The sequence below is a fragment of the Convolutriloba macropyga genome, chromosome 9, assembly GCF_964194025.1.
Source record: "Convolutriloba macropyga chromosome 9, txConMacr16.3, whole genome shotgun sequence".
NCBI lineage: Eukaryota > Metazoa > Xenacoelomorpha > Acoela > Convolutidae > Convolutriloba > Convolutriloba macropyga.
Genome location: NC_134476.1, coordinates 9,625,179 through 9,652,356, shown reverse-complemented (window position 1 = coordinate 9,652,356; position 27,178 = coordinate 9,625,179). Strand labels below are relative to the sequence as shown.

Here is a 27,178-nt window from a genome sequence, read left to right as displayed (position 1 = left end):
AAAACTGCACTCGAATGACAGACCTCGTAATTTAATTCAGGTGTTGTAGCCTGGATATTTTTTTCTTTATGGGTGCAAAAAACTTAAGCCGAAGGTAGGATTCGAACCCTGTCATCCTGTGTCCAATTCCTTCAACTCGACAGAGGTATTAACCACTCGGCTATTATGCCCTTGTTGTCGACACTCTAACAATCGGTTTTGTTTGGACAATAATCTTTATTTTGGAGTGAGAGCAAATGGCATCACTCAAAAATCAAGACGACACTCGTGAAAAGTCACTTGCGCAAGACGGCCAAGAAGAAAAAACAAGAGGGTCAAACGAAAAATTTGCACATAGAGAGCAATTGAAATCACTCAAAAATCAAGACGAAACTCGTGAAAAACTCACTTGCGCAAGACAGTCGAGAAGAAAAGTGCAAGAGGGTCAAACAAAAAAATTGCATAAATAGACACACGTTTACAATAAATGCTTCTCATTCGAGATCAATTAAAAAACTAGACGAGCACGAAAAACTAAGAGCACGAAAATTTCGCCAGGAAAAAGGTTTAAATAATTTGATTTAATTTAGTCAATTTTTCTTTTCTATTAAAATAACATGGAATAAAGCAAGTTTTTTGTTGCTTCACTAAACGTTTTTGATCGAATCTTTCAAATTTTAACGCGCTGTAAGTTAATGAGCAAATGCAATTATTTACAGATGTCAGCCAGGTTACATCTAGCAAAATTGTCCTAGCACAGAGCTTTTTTAAGTTAAAAAAGAGAAAAAATGCACATTTTCTTTTTGCTGTTTTGATTTTTTTGGCTATCCTGTTTTTGGGAAAAAAGGGCAAATCTTTCTAAAAACTCATAAACGGAAAAATAAAGAAATTTTCCATACCTCATATCCTTTGAGTGAGGGTCCGATCAGAACCACAGGTCGCATTGAGGGTACCACATCATAGGGTGGGACATTGTCCCCCCTCCTGAAGAAGGTACCCTTCCTTGCATTCTTACCCAGGGGTCCCTTTTTGGAAGACGAAGAACCACCGCCATCATCTGTGTCGTTCTCTGCTTCTGTACCTAAAAAATTGTTTATTTATAATCAATTATGCTGGCAGAAAAAGAAACGATTTAAAAATTCAGCTTTTCGTTTGAAGAGGAACTTATCAAGTGCCTATATTATGTACTATAGGTTTTTCGAGTGCACTTAGAAGGAGCCCGTAAACATCAATAAAAATGAAGTTTCTTTTGAGCATAGAAATATCTTGACTATCAAATTCGGCTGTGAAATTTAAAAATTCAGCTTTTCGTTTGAGGAGGAACTTATCAAGTGCCTATATTATGTACTATAGGTTTTTCGAGTGCACTTAGAAAGAGCCCGTTAACATCAATAAAAATGAAGTTTCTTTTGAGCATAGAAATATCTTGACTATCAAAACGCTACATTAGCATGCCAGTTTGCCAGAAATTTTCCAGAATACTACATTTAGCACCAATTTAATGTAATGCTTTCATTCTCATTTCGCAATATTATATAATATAGATAAGAAAGAATAGCTGCTTCATTCATCTGCATTTAACACACTAAAATCCCTGTTTTGCTAATTAGAAATAAGTTAGAAAAGTTATCAAATTTCATTGTCAATAAAACGTTAAATTGTCCAGCCCAAGTGTTTATTTTTGTTCATGTATATTAAACATATCAAAGTTTGCAATGAAAGTGGCTTGCTGCCGCAAATTCAGCCAAACAACTGAATATTTTTTTGCTAATAATTTTGAATCATGAAATCGGGTGTTTTGTAATCATGGTTGAATTTGCATTCCTATAGTTTAGGATGATGAAATTGATCTTGATTCTTGATGAAAAGTCCTGTTTTAAATCGGAATCAATTATTTTTCGGCTGCTTTTCCCTTGATAGCAATTTTCCCCACTTTTCCAACTTTCCCTTGATAGCACAAGCTACATCCAATTATGAATTGCACATTAAATAATCGAATGAATCCACAAATTGCACAAAAAACAGCTACTTTCAAATCAAATGGAAGTCCTAATTGTAAAATCTTGATTGGGCGTTAAAAAGAGACAAATGAAAGCATCGAGCGTCAATTTTAGCAAAATTTTGATCGCATGCAACAAATTTTGGAAGCACTTCTGAAAAAAAACCGTCACCGTTTTCCAGTTATCATGCAACAGGTTGGAACTGTTTCCTGTCATCGGAAGGCATGGCCATGGTCCGCAAGGCCAAGTGCGTAGTTGTTTGACAGTCAAGTGGGGGGGGGGGGGGGTTGTTCCGTTGATTATTACCCTCCAGGGAGATTATTAGCCTCCATAATTGACATTTTTAAGCTACAAATTTACAATTATACCTACATAAATTGTAAGGGACAGTTCTACCGCTTAGTAAAATAACACTGCGTAATTAAAGCCAAAATTTTGGTCACGGGTGGAGGGGGAGGAGGAAACAGTTCCGTTGATAGATTTCCGATTTCCAGAGCAATTATTGCAATTCTGACTGGTTGTTTCTCGTTACCTGATGCCGGAGGGGTTTCCCCTGTTACTCCACTATAGCAGCGAAAACAAATTATCTGTTATTAGTTTAGTTATAACTTAGTGAATAAAAATTACTTCTAGACAAGAGCAGCAAAAACCTTCAGTTGCGCATAAAAATAATCAGTCACCACTTTTTAAAATTTACCAATCAATAGGATAACATCACTTGAATTAATTAAGAATTGAAATGAAACCTTTTAACTATGTATAACTATCATACAACACTTAGAACAGATCAACAACAGCAAAGCTTAGATTTCGTTTTGTGAATCCACATAACGGGCTGTTCAGTAACATAACCGGCAGATCGCCGAGATAATTACGAAATACACTTGTGTGCCTTAAAACACAGACAGACCCTTATACAGAAATGAGTTGAAAAAGTTCTCGGCGCCTCTTTAAAAGCTATATACTTCAGTCGCTCCAAAATTGAAAACAGGTGCTAGAAAGAACGCAAAACCAAAATTGACCGTCAGACGACGAAACAAAAAACAGCCGGAGGAATTCCGGAAGCAAACGGAAACCGTCTAACTTCACAGACAAAGCCATAGCTGCAGCCAAACCATCTTTTGTCTTAAAACCATTTATTCTTTACCTAACCAGAATTGCATAAAATATTTCAAAAATATCCAGCTTTCATAACGAGAAAGATTTGAGCATTGACATCGCCAAAACAGCCTGACAAAACAGTTACGACATAATTCAGACAGCGAGCAAAAAACGCAAATATTTAAACCTAAACAAATAATTTTGTAACAAAACAATTACTGTCAAATTATGAAACCTTATAATTTGGTATTATTAGAAACATCTGGTAAAGTTGAAAAAGGCCCAGAAATCTTCGAATGGACAAACATTGATAGGCTAAAAAACCGACCCAGCTAGAAAAAGCCACCAGATAACAAATGATAACGGTCTTAGAAACTCCAAAGTCAAATCTGTGACCCAGAAGACACATTCGGAAATCATAAAGCAGATAGTATTCTCAGAAACAACTGCATTTTTCAACAAAAAAAGATTTAAGAGACATAGGCGACGAAATGGATTAAAACTTGCAAATTTAAAAAAAAAACAGAAAAAGAAAAAATGCATTCAATAATTTTGTATTAATGGCTAGAAAATTGCATAGCCATCCTCCTATTTGAATTTTTTTTAAAAAAAAAAGAAGCAGTTGAAAGGTTCGAAACACAAAAATATTGTCAAAATATAGTTAAAACTAATATTATGAATTAAAATTTCACTGGATTTCATAGCTGTCAGATTGCCAGAAAATAGCCGTATTAGCTTTGTAGATTGGCAGTCTCAAAAAAAGGAAAAAAAAGACAGACCAAAAAAATTACTCGTTTCATTAAGTGATGAGATATAGTTTGATTGAGAATCTGTAAAAATTATTGCTTCATCAATTAGCTTTTTTAAATAACCTTCAATTAGAGAACCATATCTCTTTTGAATTAGAGTAAAGAAAAGTTAATTTCAGAGTGAGGAGGTAATTTTTGAGAGAAGTAAGTCCCCAGTGACCAAAAACTTAATCACACGAATGAACAAGAAAAACTCACTCGCCTAAGAGTAAGAAATGACAACACACACGCACTTCAGTTGAAATTGCGTGAACAAACTATTTAAAACCAGATTTAAGTGGCTGTGACGCAATATGGTCGTAAAAAATCATGACGAAATAAAAAAAACGGAGAAGGCCAATAATAGCCCCAGCAATCGCTCTGCGGCTATTAACGACCAACTAACTCCGGAAGAATTACTCTTGAAAGACTAGAGACAGCTCGAATCTATTGTAGCCTGCCTCAGTAAAATTTAAATTGAAAATACACCAATTTCGACGCACTATTCATTGGACCCTGGTAGTGAATTTCCGCATTCAGCTGCTGACACTATTAAATGAGAGAGAAATTTAGAACACAACACGCAAAACATCAAAACGTTCAAGCGAAAATTGAGCATGAAAAACCAACGCTTTTACAATAATTACTTCAAATTTCCTTCGAGACCTATTGAAAACGCAAACATAAAATCCTGAGGTTATATTGAAAGACTTTTGCAGAAATTAAATCAAAAACAAAAAATTAGACAGAAACAGTCGAAAACCATATTAATGTGTATAATTGTTCCCACCCCCACTTTAGTGGGGAGGGAGGAACTATATACTCAACTGGGTTTTTTTTGTTCAGTCAATTTTGGCCGATCGATATATTCATCGTAGAGAATTGTGAGTGGTATCATTGAAAAGCCCGTCCAGCGTAGAATACGGAATTAAGAGTTTTTCGATTTTCGTTTTTACAGGGAGTTACCGAGGTTTAAAGTTTTGTGAATATTCGACTGTTTTTGTTCACAATCAGTAATTTTTGATAAAATTTGGCACAATTTCGCTAATATAATTCAAAATAAGTTATTCAAAAATTTTAAGTGCAGAGTGTTGCTGTTACCGTTAGAGATAGAAGAGCGTTGCTGAATTGATTGACTGAATTTTTTTTTGGTAAAATTTTCAAAATTCAAAATTTTTTGATCAAAAATGGCACAAAATATGCTCTTTTTGGTCCACTTTGTAAAAGTTTGCCAGACTTAGGGATCTAGAACCCTTAAAACAGACTCTCTAATCTCAAAAAGAGCGCTAGTTTCAATTAGGCGCCTTATGAAAGTCTTCTGGAATTAATACTCAGCCGTTTTTTGCAGATTTAACTTGATAATTATACAAAATGCATCGCTCTTTTTTTAATATTTGAAGAATTCCACGCAACAATCGGTCTAATTCGCAAACACTTGGAACACTTGGTCGGCTTGCTGGGCGCGCGACAAAATCAGCGAGAGGTTTGACAATATCATGGATTCTTAGAATCAGAGACTTTTTGGTTTTTATTTTGATGCTGCCTTTCTTCAAAATATTTTGCTTGTTTTTTAAATGTTAATTACTGACAATATTTTTATTCACGGCTCCGTTAATGACACCTCCAAAGTACGTAAATTTGAGGCCAAATGTAGATACAGTTTGTTTTCCGAGAACCAAAGGGTTTTTATGGCTTTGAGGAAGAGTTATAAATTTAACTGAATTCTTGTCTTTTGCCTTCAATTGTTATTCTTTTGGCAGTCTGATTCAAACTTATTCCTCATGAAGTACAGGTGAACCTTTTCTATTGATTCGGTTGTTACCTAATGTCTCTTATGTTATTGAATGTATTTGTTTTAAGGAAATTTCTGATTTTTTGAACTTGACAATTTTTTATATTATTTTAGTCAACATTTTGCTTATTCCCAGTTAGTACAGGTCAACGTTTCCTCCATATAGAATATCAAAATAATTTTGTGGCCGATTGTTTTAACAGAAGGTTTTCTTGCTTTTGGTACTACGAGTTTTCATACAAAATTTTCTGATTCTTGTGCATAATTTCCAATTTTACCGTTGTTTTTGTCTTTTGTAAATGGTAACATTATTCAACAATCTAACTGATAAAAGCTTTACAACATTTGAAACTGAACAAATTTTTTGTTTGCATAACAGATGGTTTGAAGGGCTTCGACACCGTTCTCTTGCGGTAATTGGTAGGGTTTTTTTTATTTTTGCCCTTTATTTGTTGTTAATTTTTGTTGTCATATGCCAGATATTGTGAAATTAAAGGTCTCACTGGCCAACTATAGATAACCAAATGAACTTAATAACTGATATCGGTAAATAGCTAATGGTTGTTTTGACTTACGAATAAAATTTCAAAAAAAAGTAATAGTATTTTTCAACTTATCCCTTTTTGTTCTGGTTTGCGTTTTTTTTTCGTATTTTACAATGTTGTATCAATTTCGTAAATGAGCCTCATTATTTAGAGCTCTTTTTAATGTTTTGTTGAATCAAACGATAATTTTTCTGTTGCCTAAACGTTTTAAATGATGTCTTCAGGCTTCAGGGCTCAGACAATTTGTTTCAGAAGAATTTTGTGAAGTTTAGATACTTTTCAGTTTTTGTGTTCTTTTTGATTTCATTTTAAGATAGTCATTTTACAGAAAGACCTTATGATGGTCAAAGGAGACGCAAATGAAGATATTATATTCTCGCGGTTATGGCTTTAATGAATTTAATGGCTTCAAAACTGTGGTTTCATAAAGTTGTTTGTGAAACTTATTAGTTCAGCTTGTATGTAATGTTATTTTATAATCTTATGATTTGGTCTCATTAATAACAGTCGCATTTAGTTTTCCGAGTAGTTGCAAGACAAATTGTCTACTCTTTTATTCGAAAGCTTTTGTTGGCAATGAATTTTGAAAATAATTGTTTTTAATAAAAGAGATAGATTTTTGAGATCTGCCAATTTTATTTCTTTTAAATTGTAGCCAAGCATCTCTATATAACATTCACATCATTTATCTAGTGAAATACAATTTGCTCTTCAAAACGGTTTTATGTTCCTCAAATGGTCTTTCTTCTTGGAACAACCAGTTTTCATAAAAAAATTTTCGTGATTTTTGCATATCTGCCCCTTTCTTGTAGATTTTTGTTTTCTTTTCACAGTATCACAATAATGGGCGTCATTTGATTTACAAATGTTGTTACCTTCAAAAAATACACAGGAAGATTTTCATTGTTTTTAGTGATCAACTTAATATTTAATTGATTGGGGGGACATCGTTTTCGTGCATAATTTTTCGTGCAAATTTGTAGTTTTTGCCTGTATCTGTCGTTCTTTTTGTAGTCGTATGACATATCCTGGATAATGAAAGGCCTCAGTCGCTCTCTATTGAGGTATAAAAGACTCTCTATTGATGCGTAATGTTTCTAATCAGTTCGAATTTAAAAGGTCTTTTTTAAAAATAAAGCAATGTTTTAATAAACTTTGCCCCTTTTGCTCATTTCTAGTCAAATTGTTGCCAAGTCGCATTGAGGAAAAGTCCCATATTTTGTTCCAAAAAAGTGCCGGTTAACCTTCTCAGTATAAATTTTTTCTGATGCCAATTTGATTTGGTTATTAGTGGTTTTGAAAAATGGACAAGGAGTTTTGGTCGTAATTAATATTTGTAACTATTTGATTTTTATTGCCCTCTTTTCTGGTAGTCATATTATGGTAGCTACAGGTCTCATAGGTCCTCTAGAGTAGATTGTCTTATTCTTTTAGAAGTTTGTTGAACGATATGTTGATATGTTAATTTTTTTAATCTCTTCCTCATTTGGTAGACAATTAAGTGAAAAATGTAGATGAGCGGGGTCGGAACTTAATGTGCGAACGCACATTACCGAGCCTCCTTGTTTTTAAAAATACCTCAATTGCAAAAGAGGTGTTCAATTCATGATCTGTCAGAGGCGACGTTGTCACATAAAATGAATTTTTTGGAGAAAAAGCTCAAGAAAACAAAGAGAAACTAATTTTAAAATTTAGCAATACTTGCCAATTTTGCACTTGAAAAGCATTATTAGGATCTGCAAATCGTTGTAGTATTAAAAGCGTATGAATGCAGCATCGATTAAAAAAGGCTAAAAACGGTTTTGAAAAGCACTTTTCAAAGTAGAAAAGTCATACACTGAATGCAGCACCTGATCAAAAGACTTCTCTCGATTAGAAAAAAAATCAAATTTTTAAGATTAAGAACCTCCATTCACACCATGAAATTGTGTTTGAAAACAGTTTCAGTCAATCGCATACTTAAAAACTAGTAAGGTGTAAGGCTCGGCGTCTTATATGCCTCCGGGCAATACTTGATGATCCCGTTTTTGAGTCAAATTGGCGGAGACGCAAAATCGGTCAAGCGAAAAATCGCATAAAAAGACCTCAGGACTAAATAATTGGGATCTTTTCCGTTTGTGCCCCCAGTACGTTTTGCGCCCCTTAGTTACAGAGCACGTGTCATTACATATAATATCAATATGTAAAAATAAGGCACGTGCATCTGGGGGTGCAAATAATATGCGCCCACTAAGCTTGGGGGGGGGGGGGCATTCAATAAGCTTTTGGGATCTTTTCCATGATCTTATTCTGCTTTTCACCCTTCCCCAAAAATACGTTATGCACCACCAAGTTAAAGAACACACTATTATCTAGCAAATCATTATGTGAAAACTGTGCCACAGTAGCTTGAGGGTTGCCGATAACACGTATCCACAAAACTGGGGAGGGAGGACAACGGAAAAGATCCAAATTTAGGTAGATAATTTTATCATAGGACAACTTATCCTCTCATGATTAGGTGGACAAATTCTGTTCATAGATAAACCCTTTATAAAAATTGTACATTCAATTTTGAGAAGCACAAAATGTTTTGGTTGAAACAGCAGTGCTATGTTTCTAAAGAGTAGTTCTACAAGTGACAGAATCGGGTCAAGAAAGATCTAGAATATTCTAGATTATCAGATTAAAACAGCTAAAGTTTGTCACCCCATGTGTGCAACAGTCAGTGCAGAAGAGGATGCCGTGTCTCCCATCCACGAGTTGAGTAATCTGTTTGTCATCAACAAAACATTAAATAGTTCACGTCTTCTGGTAGTAAGAGCTGGTTTTTAATTTCATCGACCCGTCATTTTAGGTATAGATTCACAAACATACACAAATTAAACATAACCGACGAATTGCTCTCGAACAGCTGACGGGGGCTAGATTCTATTATTACTTCATCTAGCGAGGGGTAATAACAGTTCCATAGGTTTATTATGGGGCTTCAAACGACGTTATTATAGCTTATATAGTTCAAAAAGGAAGATTTAATGTTAAAAAATTAACCATTTTCATCACCCTCTTCATTCGACGTTTAGTAGTAAACTACCGCCACTTGAGTTCAGCTGGTTAAAATTTTGAATGAAATAGATCACACGAAAATCAAGAAGTCAAGGGTGATAAAAAATTTATCTGTCAACTCTTCTTTAATTCTGATATATTATAAAGACCTCAACCCAAGTCCTTCGCACTGGTATAACGTCGGATGAAATAGGAATTCGAAAAAATAGCCAAAAGGCTCCGGGGTCCACTCGAATCGAAATAAAAATTAACTAACACCCAAACCAACCATTAACTGACAAAAATACAAACTTACTTCATCATACCATTCAGCTTTAAACAATAAAAAGAGGAGAAATGATCAGGGCAAAGTTTAATTGTAATTTAAATATGAATATCAAAAGACGGGAAAACATGCCAAACGATACATCTCGAAAAAAGGAGAACAACCCAGCAATTAGGCAAAACTTTGACAACAGAAAATTAAGGGAAAAAAGTTATTGAAATTTAGCATATTATCTTAAACTAAAACAAATTTAAATTGATACTGACAAAATCAAAGGGCCAAGAAAAACAATTTAGAAACTACTTTCAACCAAACAAAAGTTAATAAAGTTAATAAAAAAGACAATAAAAGCATTAAAAAAGTGCAAAAACCGCTAAAAAGCGTCAAAACAGCGAAATCACGAAAATGGCTTAAAATTGCACATAAAACTCTAAAATAAGATTGAGATGGTCAAAAACGCTTCCAGACACAAAATTAATTGTTATGGTTTAAGATAAACGACTTCAACCGAAAATGTAAGTAAAAACCAAAAACGAAAATTTTTCACACCTACTTTTCTAGCTCTCAAAAACGCAGCATGAACAGATAATCACTCTCTTCTGTCTGCTCTTCAATTCGTTCAGCCGTTTTACCTAAACACTTATTTTAATGTGCAGCATTGACTTTAACATCCTGTTTAAAATACACTCGAAAAAATTGTTCATGAAAAAATACGCTCCACCAACACTCGTGTCCAAGTCGTAAAAAACAAGAACAAATTTTATTTCCTTCCAGCAGTTCACGATACAAATAAATCCCGTTCCTGAGTCTACTCCTAAAGTGCCCACAAGGAAAACAATTCGGTGACCTGAAAAAAACTGACGCGGTCAAGAAAATGGGGAAACATCTTACATTACTTGTTAGGAGGAAAAATCAGACGTCAGCGACTAAGGTCAGAGGAATTGCTTCTGACAGACAGGCAGAGGACACAACTTTGTCTTAACCTACTGGACAAACTTCACTAAGTGAGTACAAATGGTGTTGCTATAGCTTATGATACCAATTTCGGCGCACTTTTCATTTGATTTGAAGCAGTAAACTGCCGACAATTGAGCGCAGCTCCTTGAATAAGTAAAAAATAGCCGGCAGATTGCCGGAAAATAGCCGCGATAGACGCTTGGGGCCTTCCGTGAATTGAAACAACTAAAGAGATTAGATAGACAGATCGACCACCAGTCCTTTAATAGACCACTAGACTTTTTGGGTTAGCTTTGGACGGTCATTTTTATGAAACAAATAAGCTCTATAAGGAGAAAACCCTCATAGGTCTTTTTAAAATTAGGATCTTTTCCGTTTGTGCCCCCTCAGCTTAGTGGACGCATATTATTTGCACCCCTCAGATGCACGTGAAATGTTTTTTTACATAATGACTTACTATATAACGGCACGTGCTTTGTAAATGGGGAGGGCGCATAAAGTACTGAGCGCACAAACTGAGAAGATCCCAAAATTAATATTCGAAATCAAAAACTCAAGACTCTAATAATCAAGAATTAGGGCATATATGTTTGGTACTACTTAGATGCACACTATTGACCTTTAACAAGTAAACGTTCATAAAATTTAAAGTTCCATAAGTGAGTTCAGAAGTCATTTTTTTGAGTGAGGTAAGTCATTGAAAAAGTCAATTCCAAGAAGTCAGGGTAAAACGAAACAAAAATCTGTTTGACGAAGTAAAAAAAAACATAGCAGGACAAGTCCAGAAATACAATTCAAAAAATTGAATGAAAAACTTCGACATACTTCACCTGACCAGCAGATCAATTGAACAATGCTAGCCAAAACACAAACAAAATGATCTAAAAAAAATTGAGAAACAAACAATCAAACAAACCAAACAAAAATATAATTATTGCTAAGTCTTTGAAGCTTTTACCCCTAAGGCAAACTTTATCCCACTAAGTATACATATACAAAAAATATGTTCAAAATCAATTTTTGTTTCTGAAATTGTTGCAGTATTTTATCTGCAAGGCCTGAAAAATTCATTGGTCCTGGAAGATCGATTAACTCGAAATTGACCCAAAAATTAATTTAAAAAAATGAAATCAATAGCAAATTTTAATGAAATGTTGCTGAAAATTGTGATATAAATATCTTAAGAGGCATTTCTGTGTCTGTAGAGGCTATCAAGTAACCCAATTCCAAGCCATAGAAAATTAATTGATTCGAAGATCGATAGGCAATAATTTTTAAAAAATTTCAAATTTCAAAAAATACATATTAGTTCTCTTAAAATCGTGAAAATCATTCAATTTCCCCCTAGCAACTTTTTAATAACACACCATCAAACCTTGTTTGAGGTTATCTGGCTACTTAGGCAAGAAAAACTGAACAAAAGACAAAGGTTTTGAAAAAACTTATAATTGCGAACTTTCTCAGAAAACTTTTAAAATTCGAAAGGTTAAATTGTTGAAAACAAATCCATTGAAAATAACAACCATGCAGTAATTTTTTCAGACAGTGGAATAGGTTTACTGGCACTTGATAATAGACAAATATTAAAAATTGACAAAAACTTTAGGAAACCTTAAAAAAATGGCAGATATTATCAAAGAATGCTAAAATTCGAGACATTAAAATGTTGAAAACGAATCTATTGTTACTAGAAACTATACAGTGCCCTATTATCAAACCTTAAAGTAGATTCACTGGCCCTTGAAGATGGAAAAACTCAAAATATGACAAAATTTTCAAAAAAACTTGGAAAAAATTGCAAAAATTAGTATCATTTTGCGTGTTTGTGTTTGTAGTACCAAAACATATAGCACATAAAATGGTCATAACGAGTAATTTTGTATCGCAAAAGCCCTTCATCAACTTTTAAAAACCAGCCTATGACTAATCAAACAAAAATTTTAAAAAATCACCAAAAACAAGAAAAATTGCAACATTTTGAGCCCAAAACTCCTAAAAATGACCTTTTAACCTTAAACTGAGGCCATCCCAGCAACTGCACCACTCTAAGCACTTGATGGACTACTAACGTCCACTTTGGTCATCGAATGCTACTTGTTGCCCGCTGAGCTTTACCTGTTTATCCCGTTTTGAAAGATCAAAGTCATCGAAAAATAAGTGAACACAAAAAAACAGCCCCCAATACAATTCAAATTCTTTGAATTGTAAAAAATTTAGGAGCGCTATAATAGCCGCCTGGAATTGAGGACGCGGCTATTAATGAAAAAAAATTTAGATTGCGCAAAATTCAAAGGCCAAGAATGCAGAAATCACACGGACAGTCGAAACGGTCGAGCAAAAACTTTGCACAAAAAAGACATACAGCTAAAATAATAGCTCAAATTTTGTTCGAGAGCAATGAAATTTTAAATTTCTGGTTATTGAATTTCTCGACTTACGTGTATTATGAATCAATAAGGAAAGGACCGTGGGGAATGGAAATTAAAGAAACAGAAATCAGCTCTTTTCGGAATCACAAAATACGATTTTCCATAGTTAGGATACAGAATGGCCTCTGCTGTTTCAGCAAAATTGGGAATTATTAACAAATTCACCCGTCGGTCCAGAAAAACTGGGCTGAAAAATCTCAGTCCAATGAACTCAAAAACTGTTTGTTGAAATGTAAATCAATAGTGCAGTAAGGCGTTATGTTGTGTGACTCCAATTTTGTATGCATTACTGTCATTACTACACACCATATAACCAACACAGAAAAAAGCAATTTTCGTACATATCTTTACGTGATTGATTTTTTTATACATTCGAAAAGAACGGAAAAGATCCAAAGTATTATTAGTATTATTTCGCAGCACAATTTTGCAAGGTTCATTGTTGAATGCTTCTTTATCAGTAGCCAGAACTGAACATGTTAAATACGTACTCTTTGGCGGTGGATCTTTTGTGTGAGTGGTATAGACGGAGTGCCTCCATTCTGGCGGGCGAAGGAATGAACCCAATGTCTCCATCCTCCTTCACAATCCGCCCAATCCACCAGTCGTTGTTAAACTTCTAAAACACAACGCATCAAGTGTACATTATACATATTCATGCTTTTGGCAAATTTACTTAATATAAAAATGATTATTTTCAAATTGACAGTCCACACTATTCAGCACAATGCGCTGCTCTTGGACATATTTAAACAACAGCAGACAACATACCCGACTAACGGACGAATTGCTCTCAAACAACTGGCGAGCGGTTGGCTTCGTCAGTGGCTAGCGGTCTAGAGAGTCTAGCTTTATCGTGATCGAAAAATCAAAAAATCATTAACCACTCGGCTATCAGGGCCCTGTCCTAATGTCATAGCTTATGTTAATCACTTTTGTGTTAACAACAGACTTAATTTTTGAATCAGTACAATTTATAAGCTTGAAAAAGTCACTCGAGAAGTGAAACCGAAAGAATGTTCAAGAACAAAACGATTAAGCAAAAATTTTGCATAAAAGACACACACGTTTACTAAGATTGCTTCACACTTTATTCGAGTAATTTAAAGGCTTTCGTGGGTTTCGGTTTTTGCGAGTAGTTATCGAGGTTTAAATTGTTTTGTGATATATTAAGATTTCTTGCCAAAATATGTATCGCTCCAAGGTCTGCACTCATCAAAAAATGATTCAAATTGAATTGGATCGCTGCTTTTTAAAAACTGTTTTTGCATTTTGTTTTATGTCAGAGAGATTTAACAATCTGGTTTCGTAAACTTTCAATGAACTTTTGAGTTTTTCCTTTAATTGTTGTTCATTTGTTGTCCTATGACTAAGACTCATTAATTCGAAGTCGAATTTCATTCCTTAAAATGTATAAGTACTATTTAATGCGTTCAGTTGATACCTAATGGCTCTGACTTCAAATACATGAACTATTTGTTTGCAGAAAATATGAGCGCATTTTTGAACTTTGCAATCATTGTAATATAATTTCTGTCAGAGTGTCACATCCTTTTTCCAATTAGACAGAATATAATGAGTAAAGTTGTTTACTAATGTTTTAACTAATGGTTTTGTTTACTTCGATACAAGTTTTCAAAAAAGTGAATTTTGTATGTTTGCCCATAAATGAGTCTCTTTTTGGTCTATGTCACATTATCGCCTTGATGATAGGTGAGGGCCGCAATTAACAACACAGCTGACAGATTGCCAGAAAATAGCCGCAATAGCTTTGTAGATCTGCAGTCTAAAAAAAACAGTAAAAAAGACCAAAAAAAAACTCGTCTCTTCATTGAAGGCTGATATGTTATATTTTGATTAAAAATCTGTATAAGTTTTTGCTGCCTCTATTAGCTGCTCTCAAATAACCTTCATTTAGAGTGACAAATACCCATTTGAACTTATCTTTTTGAATTAAAGTAAAGTCAATTTCAAAGTGAGGAAGTCATTTTTGAGAGTGAGGTAAGTCAAATGTGACCAACAACTTAATCACGCGAATGAACAAATAACTCGCTCCACTAAGAGCGAAAAATGACGTCACGCACGCAATTCAGTTGAAATTGCATGAACGAATGAACAAAAAGCAGATTTGAAGTGGTTGTGACGTCATATGGTCGTAACATCGCGACTGTTTTAATTGTTTTGACAACACTTCTGTAAATTGATAGAATTTTTGGTTTTTGCCTTTATTCGCAATTATTGTGCAGTCTTATGACTTAGTCTCACTAATACCAGGCCCCATTGACTTCAGAAGGAATTAAAATTGAAACTATCTAGTTTCTTTGCAGTTGAAAGCTTATAATTATGACTATTGAAAAAGCTTAGCTTAAAAAAATCCAGTGGATTTTTAAACTTTGCCCCCTTTTTGTCGACTTCTTACCTAGGCTCATAAAGGACAGGCCCATCTTTCTAATAAGATATTTTGTTTACTTAAGCGTTGTCTGATGCTATTCCGCTTTTGTTACTAAGAGTTTAACATAGCTTGCAGATTGCCAGAAAATAACCGCAATAGCTTTTTGACGGCAGCGTCAAAAAGATGTTTTACTTTAACTGAGAATCTTTATAACTTATTGCAGCTTCTATTAGACGCCCTCAAATAACCTTCAATCAGAGTGGCACACACTCACTCCGCCTTAACATTTTGAATTAAGTAAAGAAAAGTCAATTTCAGAGCTGGGAAGTCATTTTTGAGAGTGAGGTAAGCCACGTGAGAACAAAATCTCAATCACGCGAATGAACCAAAAATAATCGCTCCACTAAGAGTGAAAGAATGAGCAAAAAGCAGATTTGAAGTGCTTATGACGTCATATGGTCGTAACAGATATCTTGACAATAATAGCCTCAGCGATCGCTTTGCTGCTATTAAAAAAGAAATAGATATTCAGTTTTTGACAAATGTAATGTTTGTTGTTTCTGTTGTGTGTCTTGTCTCATTAATGACAGGTCTCATCGCCCGTCAATGCACCATAATTTAATTCATTTAGTAGCTTTTGGTACCAGTAACGTTTTGAAAGTTTCCAGACTCTTCCTCATTTGTCGAATAATGAAGTCAAAGATGTGGATAAACGGGGTCGGAACATTTTTTTTGCAGATGCACATTACTGGGCCTCATTGTCAACACACATAAATCAACACCATAAACGATATGATCAAAAAATGAATCGATAGATTAGAACCGTGGTTGATTGAGGTTGAAATGTATTATACGGTACAACTTATATGGTAATTTAAAAGAGCTCAAGATACATATCGTCAACATAGCCGGCAGATTACCGGACATTAACCGCAAAATCTCCGGACGATAACAGCCTCTTGAGACCCTAGCTGAACGACTACCAAGACAAAAGTTATCAAAAAATGAGACAAAAGCTGGATTTAAAAACTGAGACTGACTTCTAATTCCATCTTCATGTTGCAATCGAGCTTCAAACACTAATGTCTTCCAGTAATATAAGTATCTGTACGCATCAAATCTGTCATAAAGTAACAAACAAATTACGTCACGCAAACACAAGCAGCTGCTGAGAGCTAGAAGTCACTGAGAAATATTGCTCCTTAACTTCTGGCATGTGATTAAATGTTTACAAGACAATTGATAACAGCGAAAAAAACAGCAGGGCAAGTCTTGAATTACAATACAAAATATTTGAGAAAAATCAGATCTCGAAAGAACTAGCAATCGACTTTGAAAACCACTTAGGAAAAAAACAGATAAAAAACTCGAAGCAACTATGAAAATTAAAGCAAATTGCCACACATGGAAAAATAATTAATGGGAAAAACAATTTTCTTTGAAACGCATTTCTCTCTGCTTTAAAACTACAGTAATAAATGCTGCAAAAACAACTCGATGTTTCAATCTAGCGCAACGATGTCAAAAAGGGAAGACCAACCATAGCTCAATCAGCTATCGCAGCTGATAATAACAAAATTAGGCCAACTTAAAAGTTTGTTGCATTTTTTGCTCAAGAGCAATCACATGTGCAGTTAGTTAGTTTAAAGAGTGAGGGAATTCGTTGTGTTGTGTACCTCTTTGATGTGTAGGAAGTCCTTGTTGTTGAAGCTGATTGCTCTGCCCAAGTAGGGCACCTCTTCGTCCTGAGTTCCATCGTAGTCTATGTTTGTTCTCACTGAGAAGGCCACCGGCTTAGTCTGCAAATAAACCATCAGATTATTCAAACAACGTCTATTTTATCTAATTCGACTCTGTCCACGTTCGGCTTCACTTCCTAGCCCATCGGGGGACGACGGTGGAGCCGAGCGGGCGCAGAGCAAAATGATGTAAAATGATAAATTAGGTCTCTTATTTCGTGAGCTCTGATTGGTCGATATTAAAGGCATCACTATTGAGGCACTTTTATTTTAAAAAAAAACGACCGTGCGCCACGGTTTATGAGCACATTGTCATTTGAAACCTTAGATCTAATGTTTCATAATAGAAAGTAAAAAATTTAAAATTTTTCAGGCAGTAAAAAATTTTCGATGGAAATAACTCATTTCTCCGAAGAATTCCAATTCGACATACTAATTTAAGAGACACCAAAGTTAGAATAAAGACACGCCAGAGATGAGAAGCAAGGGGGGCATTCAGTCCAAAATATCTTGCCTACCGTGCTATTAAATTTAAAATCTGAGAAAACAAACTTAAATCCAAATCATATAAAATCTAGATACAATAATATCAGTTTTTTGTTTAGAAGTTCCATCATTCTCCGTCACTCAGTTATGAATGAGCAAATGATACTAACGTATGCCTTTTCCAGTGCTTCGAATGCAACCTGTTCCAACTCGGCTTTGGTCATTTCTCGATTGCCTCCCCCGGCTCCGCCCGAATTGCCCCCACTCCCCGTAGACGACGAGTTGGGGGGACCATTGGAGTTGGAACTGTTATTGTTATTTGCATCTTCATCGTGTAAAGAGAGATCAGACATGGAAGCCCTTCCGCCTCCACCTCCACCAGTTCCTGCCATTCCACTATAGGATTCCTCCGAACCCTGAAAAAGAATTTGAAAGTAATAAACCTTCAAAATACAAAAAGCACTCATGCTACAGGGGATAAATACTCATGCAGTGTTAGTGTTGCAAACAACAAGCGCAAGCATGCGGTAAAAACAATGACAAAAAAACTTCTTCTGTATTACTGCCCGTTGTTTTTTTAATGAACTAGTAAATTTTTCTCATGGTGGATTAAAAGTGAAAGGTGGTTGCACATGACCTAAATGCGCTAAAATAGTTTTCCACGGAGTAATGGAAGTTGAACTATTACAAACTATTGTTTTAATTCTACACACCATTTCTTTCGGTTGGACCTGGAGTTGTTATGGGAAACCCAGTAACTGTGTAAATGATTATTTACAATTTTACCTATTATTTTTACCTATTTACATTATTTACCTACTATGTTAATTAAAAATGGCATTAGTAGCTTTGAATGTTTCAGGAGACAGACATTTATTCTATTGTCGTGATAAAAATAGATAAAATCGCTAATCAATTTTTGAAATTTCAAAAAGTGATGAGAAATTAAACTAATTACTTCCATGCAGTTAACATTTATCAAATCATGTTTTGAGTAAAAAAACAAACTTCAGCAAAATGAGATAGATATAGCTGGAGTAAATGGTCTTGAGTCAGCAAAAATAGTCAAAAGCAATAATCCATGAAATTTATCAGAAATCAGAAATTACAAGGCGCTAAATATTTAAGGAGTACCTTTAGACAATTTGTTCACTTCGTAGTAGCATACCCCTATTCCTTATAAATGACGTTAAAGCTTGTCTATATAGTCACTTCAAATGTTATGTCATCCAACAAAGGACAAGATTTACCTGTATAACTTTTAAATGCGCACAAACAAAAGAGGAAAGCGTTGATCAAATTAAAGTAGATACAGGGGTTACAAAACTTAACTCAATAACAAAACACCCAATACAAATTTTAAATCATTAATACATAAATAATTTTTAATCATTAAGATTAAATTAGCAGTTGGTATTACAAGCATGTTTCATCATACTTAGCGGTAAATATGATCTCATGTTCGATTGTGCTAATTTCATATCAAATCTCAGAGGCCATCTTGGCGCTCATAAACTGCAATGATAAATAGCCTTTCTTTTAATTTTAAAAATAATGTAAAAGATTGGGTAAATTTAGGGTATTTTGACGTATCGGTCATTGATTGGCCTTGGGTAATTTGCTCTGACATCGATTTAAATTATTTGATTATATTTTGAAGCACAATTGATGCTTCTTCGATAATTGGACCTCTGTCGGAGCACCTTTGAGGAAATTCAAACGGTAACCACTTTCACATCAAAACATTTCATTAAAATCCAAGTATACGTTGAAAAATTCCAGTAGCCAGAGGTGCGCCCAAGTGCTCTGCTCAGGGCACGACGGGACTAGGATTTGTGATCTGACGTACACTGAACGTCAAAACTAAGTTCACGCCCCTAGTATTACGAAGTAAACGTTCAATTTTTGATACAATTTTACTCCAATTTGTAATCAGACTTTGCAAAATGTTTTTCACCATTGATCATCTACGCCAGTGGTCCTCCCTTCCCTACCTGTGATATTCGGATAATACGTAACTGTAGCTAACAAGGTAGCCCAAGGTAAAGTCTATCAACTCCATCTAAGTCTCACAGGAAAAAGAAAGTTGTCACGATATCACATTTTAATCACATACTTTCTCCCTCTAATCTCCCTCTAACTCAATCGTAGTTGAACAAACGTAAAAACATCACATTTTGAGACACCTTTCTTGTTACTGGGAAACTTGGATTGTTCATTAACTTTGCATTGGAATTTCGGGTGAGCGAACATTGTGTTTTTCTGTTCATTGAAGGTAATGTTGCGTTTTATCCGAATTTTTGAGGTAGACCAGAACACTAGTGTAGGGGATCAATGGTGTATAAATTATGTTCGAAACTTCAGTTTAAGGTGTATTAAAATTATCTCAAAAATTGTATTTTTATTTCGTAAAACTAGGGAGTGCTGACTTACTTTCGCCGTTAAAAACATAACATGCCATATTTAAACATGAAGAACATCATAACGCCAGATCATCGTTTCAAACACAGCGTAATTTAAGGAAACTTAATTTTGCAAAAATTAATTTTATTTAAGACTCATGCCAATAAAATCATGCACTTGCTAGTTATATTTAACTAAGAATGAAGACACATCCAATAACACAAGATGCCACCGAATAAGATCAAGCTACGAAACAGAACTAAACTAGGATTTTAGGAAACAATGATTTCCAGAACCGCAAACAACCTCACAGTCGACGATGCAAGAACTCCTTTGTTGGTTTGTTATTTGTTATTTACCCGGGAGTGTTGTGATTTCAGACTGTCCATTTTGGGCAATGTCATTCTGTGGGGCTGCTGTTGAACGCCCCCACTAGCCGCCATACACGACTAAGGTATCACACGACACCAACTTATTACCACAGCACCGACTCGACTATTTGAATGTTTCAAAAGCTGGAGGCAATGTTTTTGTGCTCGTTTAGCAGGATTTTATTACAAAAGATGCTGCGTTTTTAACATAGGCTGAGTTGAATTGTGATCTGAGCAGCTTTCATTTTACCATATCGAGTTGGCTCATCAAATTGAGAACTTTAGCTCAATTTTTCTTGCGAATCGTGGACCCTTTTTTGGGCAAAATGCCACGTGCGTAAACCAGAAACTCAGTCAATAGAGTGAATGAACGGTGGGAGGTATTGTTCAGGTTTTCAGGTTACAGTCGTGTTGTGATTGGTCAATATAGCAGCCAATCAGGCTTCGGGTCCAATTCAGGGAAGCTAGTTAATAGAGAGAGAGAAGTCAATTAAAATGCTATTAAAAGGAAGATACCGTGAATGTTTAAGGTGTGAATACAATTTTAATCAAAGATTAGCATCAATTATTTTTTGAAACCTCCGAATAGATTTAAAACTAAATGAGTTAACAACAGCAGATATCACAGTCGAAAATTGGCAGTCGATTGGGGGGGGGGGGATTTGAGAGGCCATTCGGCAAAAATCCCACCATATAAATGCTAGTTTTTGTGGTATGAAAAACAGTGTACATCAACACACGCCCCCCCCCCCCCGCTTCTAACGCTGTGAGTAAACCACGCGTAATTTAAACACAATATAATGCTATATAAACAACGTCCGCTCATAAACGTCACAAAGACTAATATAAATTAAAACTTAACAAAGACGATCATAAATTAAAACTTACTGTTCAGATTTTTGTACGAGAAGAGAGAGTTATTGTCATAATTCACTTGAAGTTGGGCTTGCCTTTCACTTTCTCATTCAAGGCTCAGCAGATTTGTTGTTCGTCAAATTGCGGGGTCGATAAAAATGTAAAAGCTACAAAACTATCTGAAAAGAACAGCAGAACTTTACAGAAACAACTGGTACTTTGCTATCAAATTTCTGCAATTTGTATCCTCAATCAGCTTTAGAGCTAGTTTCAATAATTAATTCTTGAACTCTTGTTAAGTTAAACTCGGAACGCTTGTTTGTTAGCAAAATGGTAGATGCCATACCACAGAACTCTAAAAAAGTTGGATCTTTGTCTTTTCAACAACCGCCTCCCCTTTGCTAGCTAGTAGAGAATTGCCTCCCCCGCCCCTTTTTAACTATACTCGACGCTAAATTAAATAATACTCACGATTGTAAATGAGCTTATGGTTTAGATTTATTTTTTGATTGGTCAAACATAGCTGACTAACGTCGGAATAACTGCTCTCGAAAGATTAGTGGGAGCTGGAATCTATTGCACCCTGCTTCAGGGGGGGGGGGGGGGGTATCCAACTAAAATCACTAAAGGGGGCTTCAAATGACGTAATTAGAAGTTAATATATACCACTAGTTAGATTTTAAGTTAAAAAAATGACACTAATTTTGGCGCATTTTTCATTCAAATTTTAGAAGTAAACTGACATTTGTGAATGAGAGAGAAACTTAGATCAAGCAAAAGTAAAAGTCAAGGGCGTAAAATTTACTCGAGAAGTCAAAACGGCCAGCGAAAATTTTGCAAAAAATAGACCAACACGTTTACAATAATTGCTTCAAACTTTGTTCGAGAGCCATTAATAAATTGCTCGTTTGCATTCTATTCATAAATTGCCCCCCCCCCCCCCGCTTTTGCAATAGGGCAGGCGATGGTTGAAAAGATCCATAAAATGAACTCATCGGCTTTCTAATATTCCCGATTAAAACTTTCACGAAATAATAACATTGAACTATCAACTAACTTAAATCCTTTCTATGTACAAACAGATAATATATTTGACTCCTCATATTTATCAAGCTAAGCACCTGTGTTATACTGAACGTGAATTGTTATTCATAACAAGCATCTACCGATACTGTTCTTTTGAGAAAATTCACAAACTTTTGAAGCTGGTTTCAATTTTCGTATCTCAATACATATTTTCGGTACCAGCACGCGATTGCAGTATTTTACAAAATTAATTGTAGAATCCCAGCAAACGTACTCAATAAGGTCAAATTAAAAAGGACATTTCACTCATCCGTTTTATAAGCAATATTGTAAGCTCTGTGACTGAATTAAAACAACACTATGGTTTAACAAAGCAGAGAGAAAAATCTTCAACAGTAGTAGTGAAGTGGATTCGTAAATTAATTATAATTCAGCAAAATATATGGTTGCAATGAAGCTGAGTCTGCGGCAAGAGTAAAATATCACCTGAAACGTGGAAGTTAAGGCCCCAACAGCTAGTAATTGGCGAAAAATTTCCAGCAATGAACTTTTCATCCCCTCTCCCCTCCCGTAGATTTTAGGTGTCGAACACAAAAGATTATAAGCAGTTGTCCTTTATTGATCCCGAACCTGATTCAGGTGTTGAGTAACCTGAAGTGACCCTACGAACAAAGATGTAAGTGATTAAGGTAGATCAACACGATTCGAAGCGTAAAAAAGCTTGAAACTTGGCGACAATTAGTATAAGAAATGACGTCAGACCTATATAAGCAGCTCGTGCGTGGCGTGAACACGTGATCGGAAACGCTCTTTTAAGCTTTGCAGCTTAAAAAAACACAAAAGATGGTCAGATGACGCCACAAAAAACACACAGGACAAGTCGCGACCTACAAATCAAAGAATTGTCATTGACTAAACAAAACACAGACTTAGAATGGAATATGAATGGATTGAAGAACCATACAGAAAAAAAATCCGATCAAGAAAAAAACAGTAAAAATCAAAAATCTTCAAATTGCCCCATGCGAACACTAGCCAGAAAGGCGAATGTTTGTTCTAACACCGCCTTCTTAACCTGCTTTAAAATTGAGAGCAAACATTTCACAACCCAATCCCCCTTGGTTCTTCGCTCCACTTCCTGTTTCGGCGTGAACAAAATCACTACTCCAATTTGACTTCAAAAAACAGGAAAATGTGTGAACAGATATTAAAAGACGGCGCCCCAATACAATTCATATTCTTTGAATTGTAAAAAGGAGAGCGCATAAATAATAGCCGTCGAGACATAAAAACATAAAAACTAAAAGGACTTATTAAAAGGCTGATAAAAAATACTTAGACCTATCTGAGGCAGATTTTTGAAGAAGATATTTATCATTAAGACTTAATTAAGAAAAAGCTCAAAAAAATAATTCAACATCGCCTAATTACCCATAAGATAATGATAAGAAAACTAAACATCCACGCCAAGTAAATTCACAATTTAAGATGACTGTAAACTTTCAAAAAAAAATTCAAAAAACACCAGTTTATAATTAGATTAATAAAAAAACCCACGCCATTTAATTTCACAATTTTAGATGTTCCAACGTTTTCAAATGACAAAAAAATCAACGTGTCACATAAATAACTACTAACTAATTAGGGTATCTAAAAATCAGCGCCAATTAAGTTTCCAAGATACAATAGATAATTACTCCCAATAAATACTCAGGACACTTAATGATATATCAGCAGTAGCAGGTCAGCAAGAGGGGGTAGGGCAAAAAAGTACGTAACAATTGTGTTGAACATTATGAATAGAAAATTTCGATTCAATTTGGTTAAGGCGTACGAACACAACAAAAGACCAGTCAACTTATGTTGTATGCGAAAATTTGGTCCCTAATCTTAGTAAAATCACTATTACGTTCATAGTGACTGCCGTTTTTTTCGTTCTTCATAAGACTAGAAGAGTTATCAGATCCCGAAAAATTACCACAAATTATTGATTATAAGAGTTCTTTAGTTAGATAACCAGAGTAAAATGAAGAAAAATAATTTATTTTCATTAAATCATGAAAATACTCTAATATAAAAAAAATTAAAGGCGCCAACAAATGAAAAATTGCTTTCAATAAATAATCTAATCAAAATAAACATTATAAAATAAAGAATATTGTTCAAGTTCCCGTTTTTGTATTAAAGTCAAAATCAATCTACCAAATTTCGAAGTTCCAGCAAGACATTTCACAACCCAATACGAATTTTAATAAGACTTTTTGACTTGAAGGCAAAAATTATTCATACTATCCGAAATCTCGTAATCTTTGCTTTTCCACACTTTCCGATCACACAAAGCATTCAGAATAATTCAGATTGATATGAAGTAGTTTGAAAGACAAATCACGATCTACTGTCCGTCACAATTATCTCCAGCAATTTGTACACTCTCTGTCAGAAGTGCCTGTAGCAATTTGTCCAAGCAAAAATATCGGGTGGTGAATGTAATTTCATGCAAAAAAATAGTTTTTTACATTGCAGAGCTAATGAATGTCTTCTATCAATTACAAACTAATTCTTTTGGATCATACAAAAAGAAGTTTTTTGGTATTGTCCCATTGCTTCTCTTAAACTACACTGATTTAAAGTTTCTTCTGTTGAGGTAATGGATTCAACGAAGATAAATAGAATGAACCAAATCATTGACTGGAGAGGCTCACAATTTACACTGGCGATGAGATTACTGATGTCGCTATCATAAAACAACATATTTGTGGACACAGACCTATGGGTTGTGGAATGTCTTCAAAGGTTTCCTCGAGTTTTGCTCAGCAACTTGTCGGATATATTGAAAGTATCGGGGGCGTTCTCAATTCAAAACACTCATACAAAGAAGTACCAAACAAATAAGCTACCCGACATCAAATTGAACATCCAAGCGGGTAAAAAGTACAAATGACCTTAACATTATAGTACAACGGCTGCTGTGCTGGTTCGATTACAGCGCAAAGCGTGTAACATCGGAAATATTTTCTTAGATGTAATTGCATAACGAAATTTTGCTCACTCTGCCATTCCCTCTGTGGATAATAGCAGCGTGGGTGAGACTTAAGAGCATACCCGAATACCAAAAAAATGTTGTCAGAGAGATTAGAGAATATGGGTAATTAACGGAAATCGAGTAGGAGAGTAGCGCTTTCTTGCCAGATTCCGGAAATCAGCCGGAAATAATTGTCCTTGTAGTGACAATGAGAGCTACACAAGCAAGCGCAAAACTTTGAGAGCGCCAAGAGGCGCCCTTCATGAACAAAATCCCACACAGCAAATGGCATAAAGGTGTGGCTATAGCGTTGTACTTTGAAACTAGATTACTCCAATCAAAGTACTGAATACGGTACAAGGAATGTTAAGTTTCTTAAAACTCAGTCCAATTCCGCTTCCAAAGAAGGACTATTCAAAATGTTGGAAAGGAAAATTAGTGCAAAGAGGGAATTTCTCTTTTGATGAGGAGCTGTCCAACAAGCGCATAAGAAACTATTTATAAACATAGGAAAACTTTTTTGTGCACTCTCTATTTGAGGATACTTTTGATGACAAACTGTTTAACTTTTCGGATTATTTTTTGCATTCTTCGTTTGGAGATTTGTAGAAACCTTTCCGTGGTTGATATATTATTTCTTTTAAGGTGATGTACTAGATGCCCTCAAATCCATTTACAAGCTGTTTCCTGAGTTGTTCATCACGCGTCATTACGCTTTCTATGTTTCTTTGTTTCTAAATTTATCTATGCTATCAACGTTTTTTAACGCTTTTAGCCAAACAGAATAGTGAATAAAAACTGAGCAAAAAGCCAGATTGATATAAAGTTGTTTGAAAGAAAAATAGAGAAGACTTCACGATCTACTGTTCGTCACAAGTATCTCCAGCAATTTGTACACTCTCTGTCAGAAGTGCCTGTAGCAATTTGTCCCAGCAAAACAAATATCGCGTGGTAAGTGTAATGTCATGCAAAAAAAAACAGTTTTTTACATTGCAGAGCTAATGAATGTCTTCCATCAAATACAAACTAACTCTTTTGGATCAAACCAAAAAGTTCTCTGGTATTGCCCCATTGCTTCTCTTAAACTACACTGATTTAAAGTTTCTTCTGTTGAGGTAATGGATTCAACAACGTTAATTGGAATAAACCAGATCATTGACTGGAGAGGCTCACAATTTACACTGGCGATGAGATTACTGATGTCGCTATCATAAAACAACATATTTGTGGACACAGACCTATGGGTTGTGGAATGTCTTCAAAAGTTTCCTCGAGTTTTGCTCAGCAACTTGTCGGATATATTGAGTGAATCAGGGGCGTTCTCATTTCAAAACCTCATATAGAGAAGTACCAAACAAATAAGCTACGCGACGTCAAATTAAACATCCAAGCGAGTAAAAAGTACAAATAACCTTGACCTTACAGTACAACGGCTGCTGTGCTGGTTCGATTACAGCGCAAAGCGTGTGACATCGGAACTATTTCCTTAGATGTAACTGCAAAACAGGTGATGCATTAGAGATTCCCTCGAATCCATTTACAAGCTGTTTCCTGAGCTGTTCATCCACGTCATTACGCTTTCTATGTTTCTTTGTTTCTAAATTTATCTATGCTATCAATGTTTTTTAACGATTTCAGCCAAACAGAACAGTGAATAAAAAACTGAGCAAGAAGCCAGATTGATATCAAGTAGTTTGAAAGACAAATAGGGAAGAGTTCGCGATCTATTGTCCGTCACAAGTATCTCCAGCAATTTGTATGCTTTTTGTCAGAAGTGCCTGTAGCAATTTGTCCCAGCAAAAATATCGGATGGTGAATGTAATTTCATGCAAAAAATAGTTTTTTACATTGCAGAGCTAATAAATGTCTCCTATCAATTGCGAACCAATTCTTTTGGATCATACAAAAATAAGTTTTTCGGTATTGCCCAATTGCTTCTCTGAAACAAAACTGATTCAAAGTTTCTTCTGTTGAGGTAATGGA

The 27,178-nt window shown here is 35.0% G+C and overlaps 1 protein-coding gene across 3 annotated transcripts in view; it reads right to left on the bottom strand.

Moving 5' to 3' along the window:
* Nucleotides 1–21,357, bottom strand: part of LOC142345594 (uncharacterized) — a 45,383-nt gene extending 24,026 nt beyond the window's left edge. The window contains exons 1-7 of one of the 3 annotated variants that reach the window (XM_075397721.1): nt 21,181–21,357; nt 20,281–20,370; nt 17,689–17,934; nt 16,970–17,092; nt 13,393–13,520; nt 2,512–2,543; nt 879–1,060 (exon numbers count right to left, since the gene is read on the bottom strand). In XM_075397721.1, the coding sequence (XP_075253836.1) occupies nt 879–1,060; nt 2,512–2,543; nt 13,393–13,520; nt 16,970–17,092; nt 17,689–17,934; nt 20,281–20,364 (795 nt within the window). In that variant the 5' untranslated portion in view covers nt 20,365–20,370; nt 21,181–21,357. The remainder of the gene's footprint in view (nt 1–878; nt 1,061–2,511; nt 2,544–13,392; nt 13,521–16,969; nt 17,093–17,688; nt 17,935–20,280; nt 20,371–21,180) is intronic. The other 2 variants (XM_075397722.1, XM_075397723.1) reach the window with 2 other exon arrangements.
* Nucleotides 21,358–27,178: the final 5,821 nt, after the last annotated feature.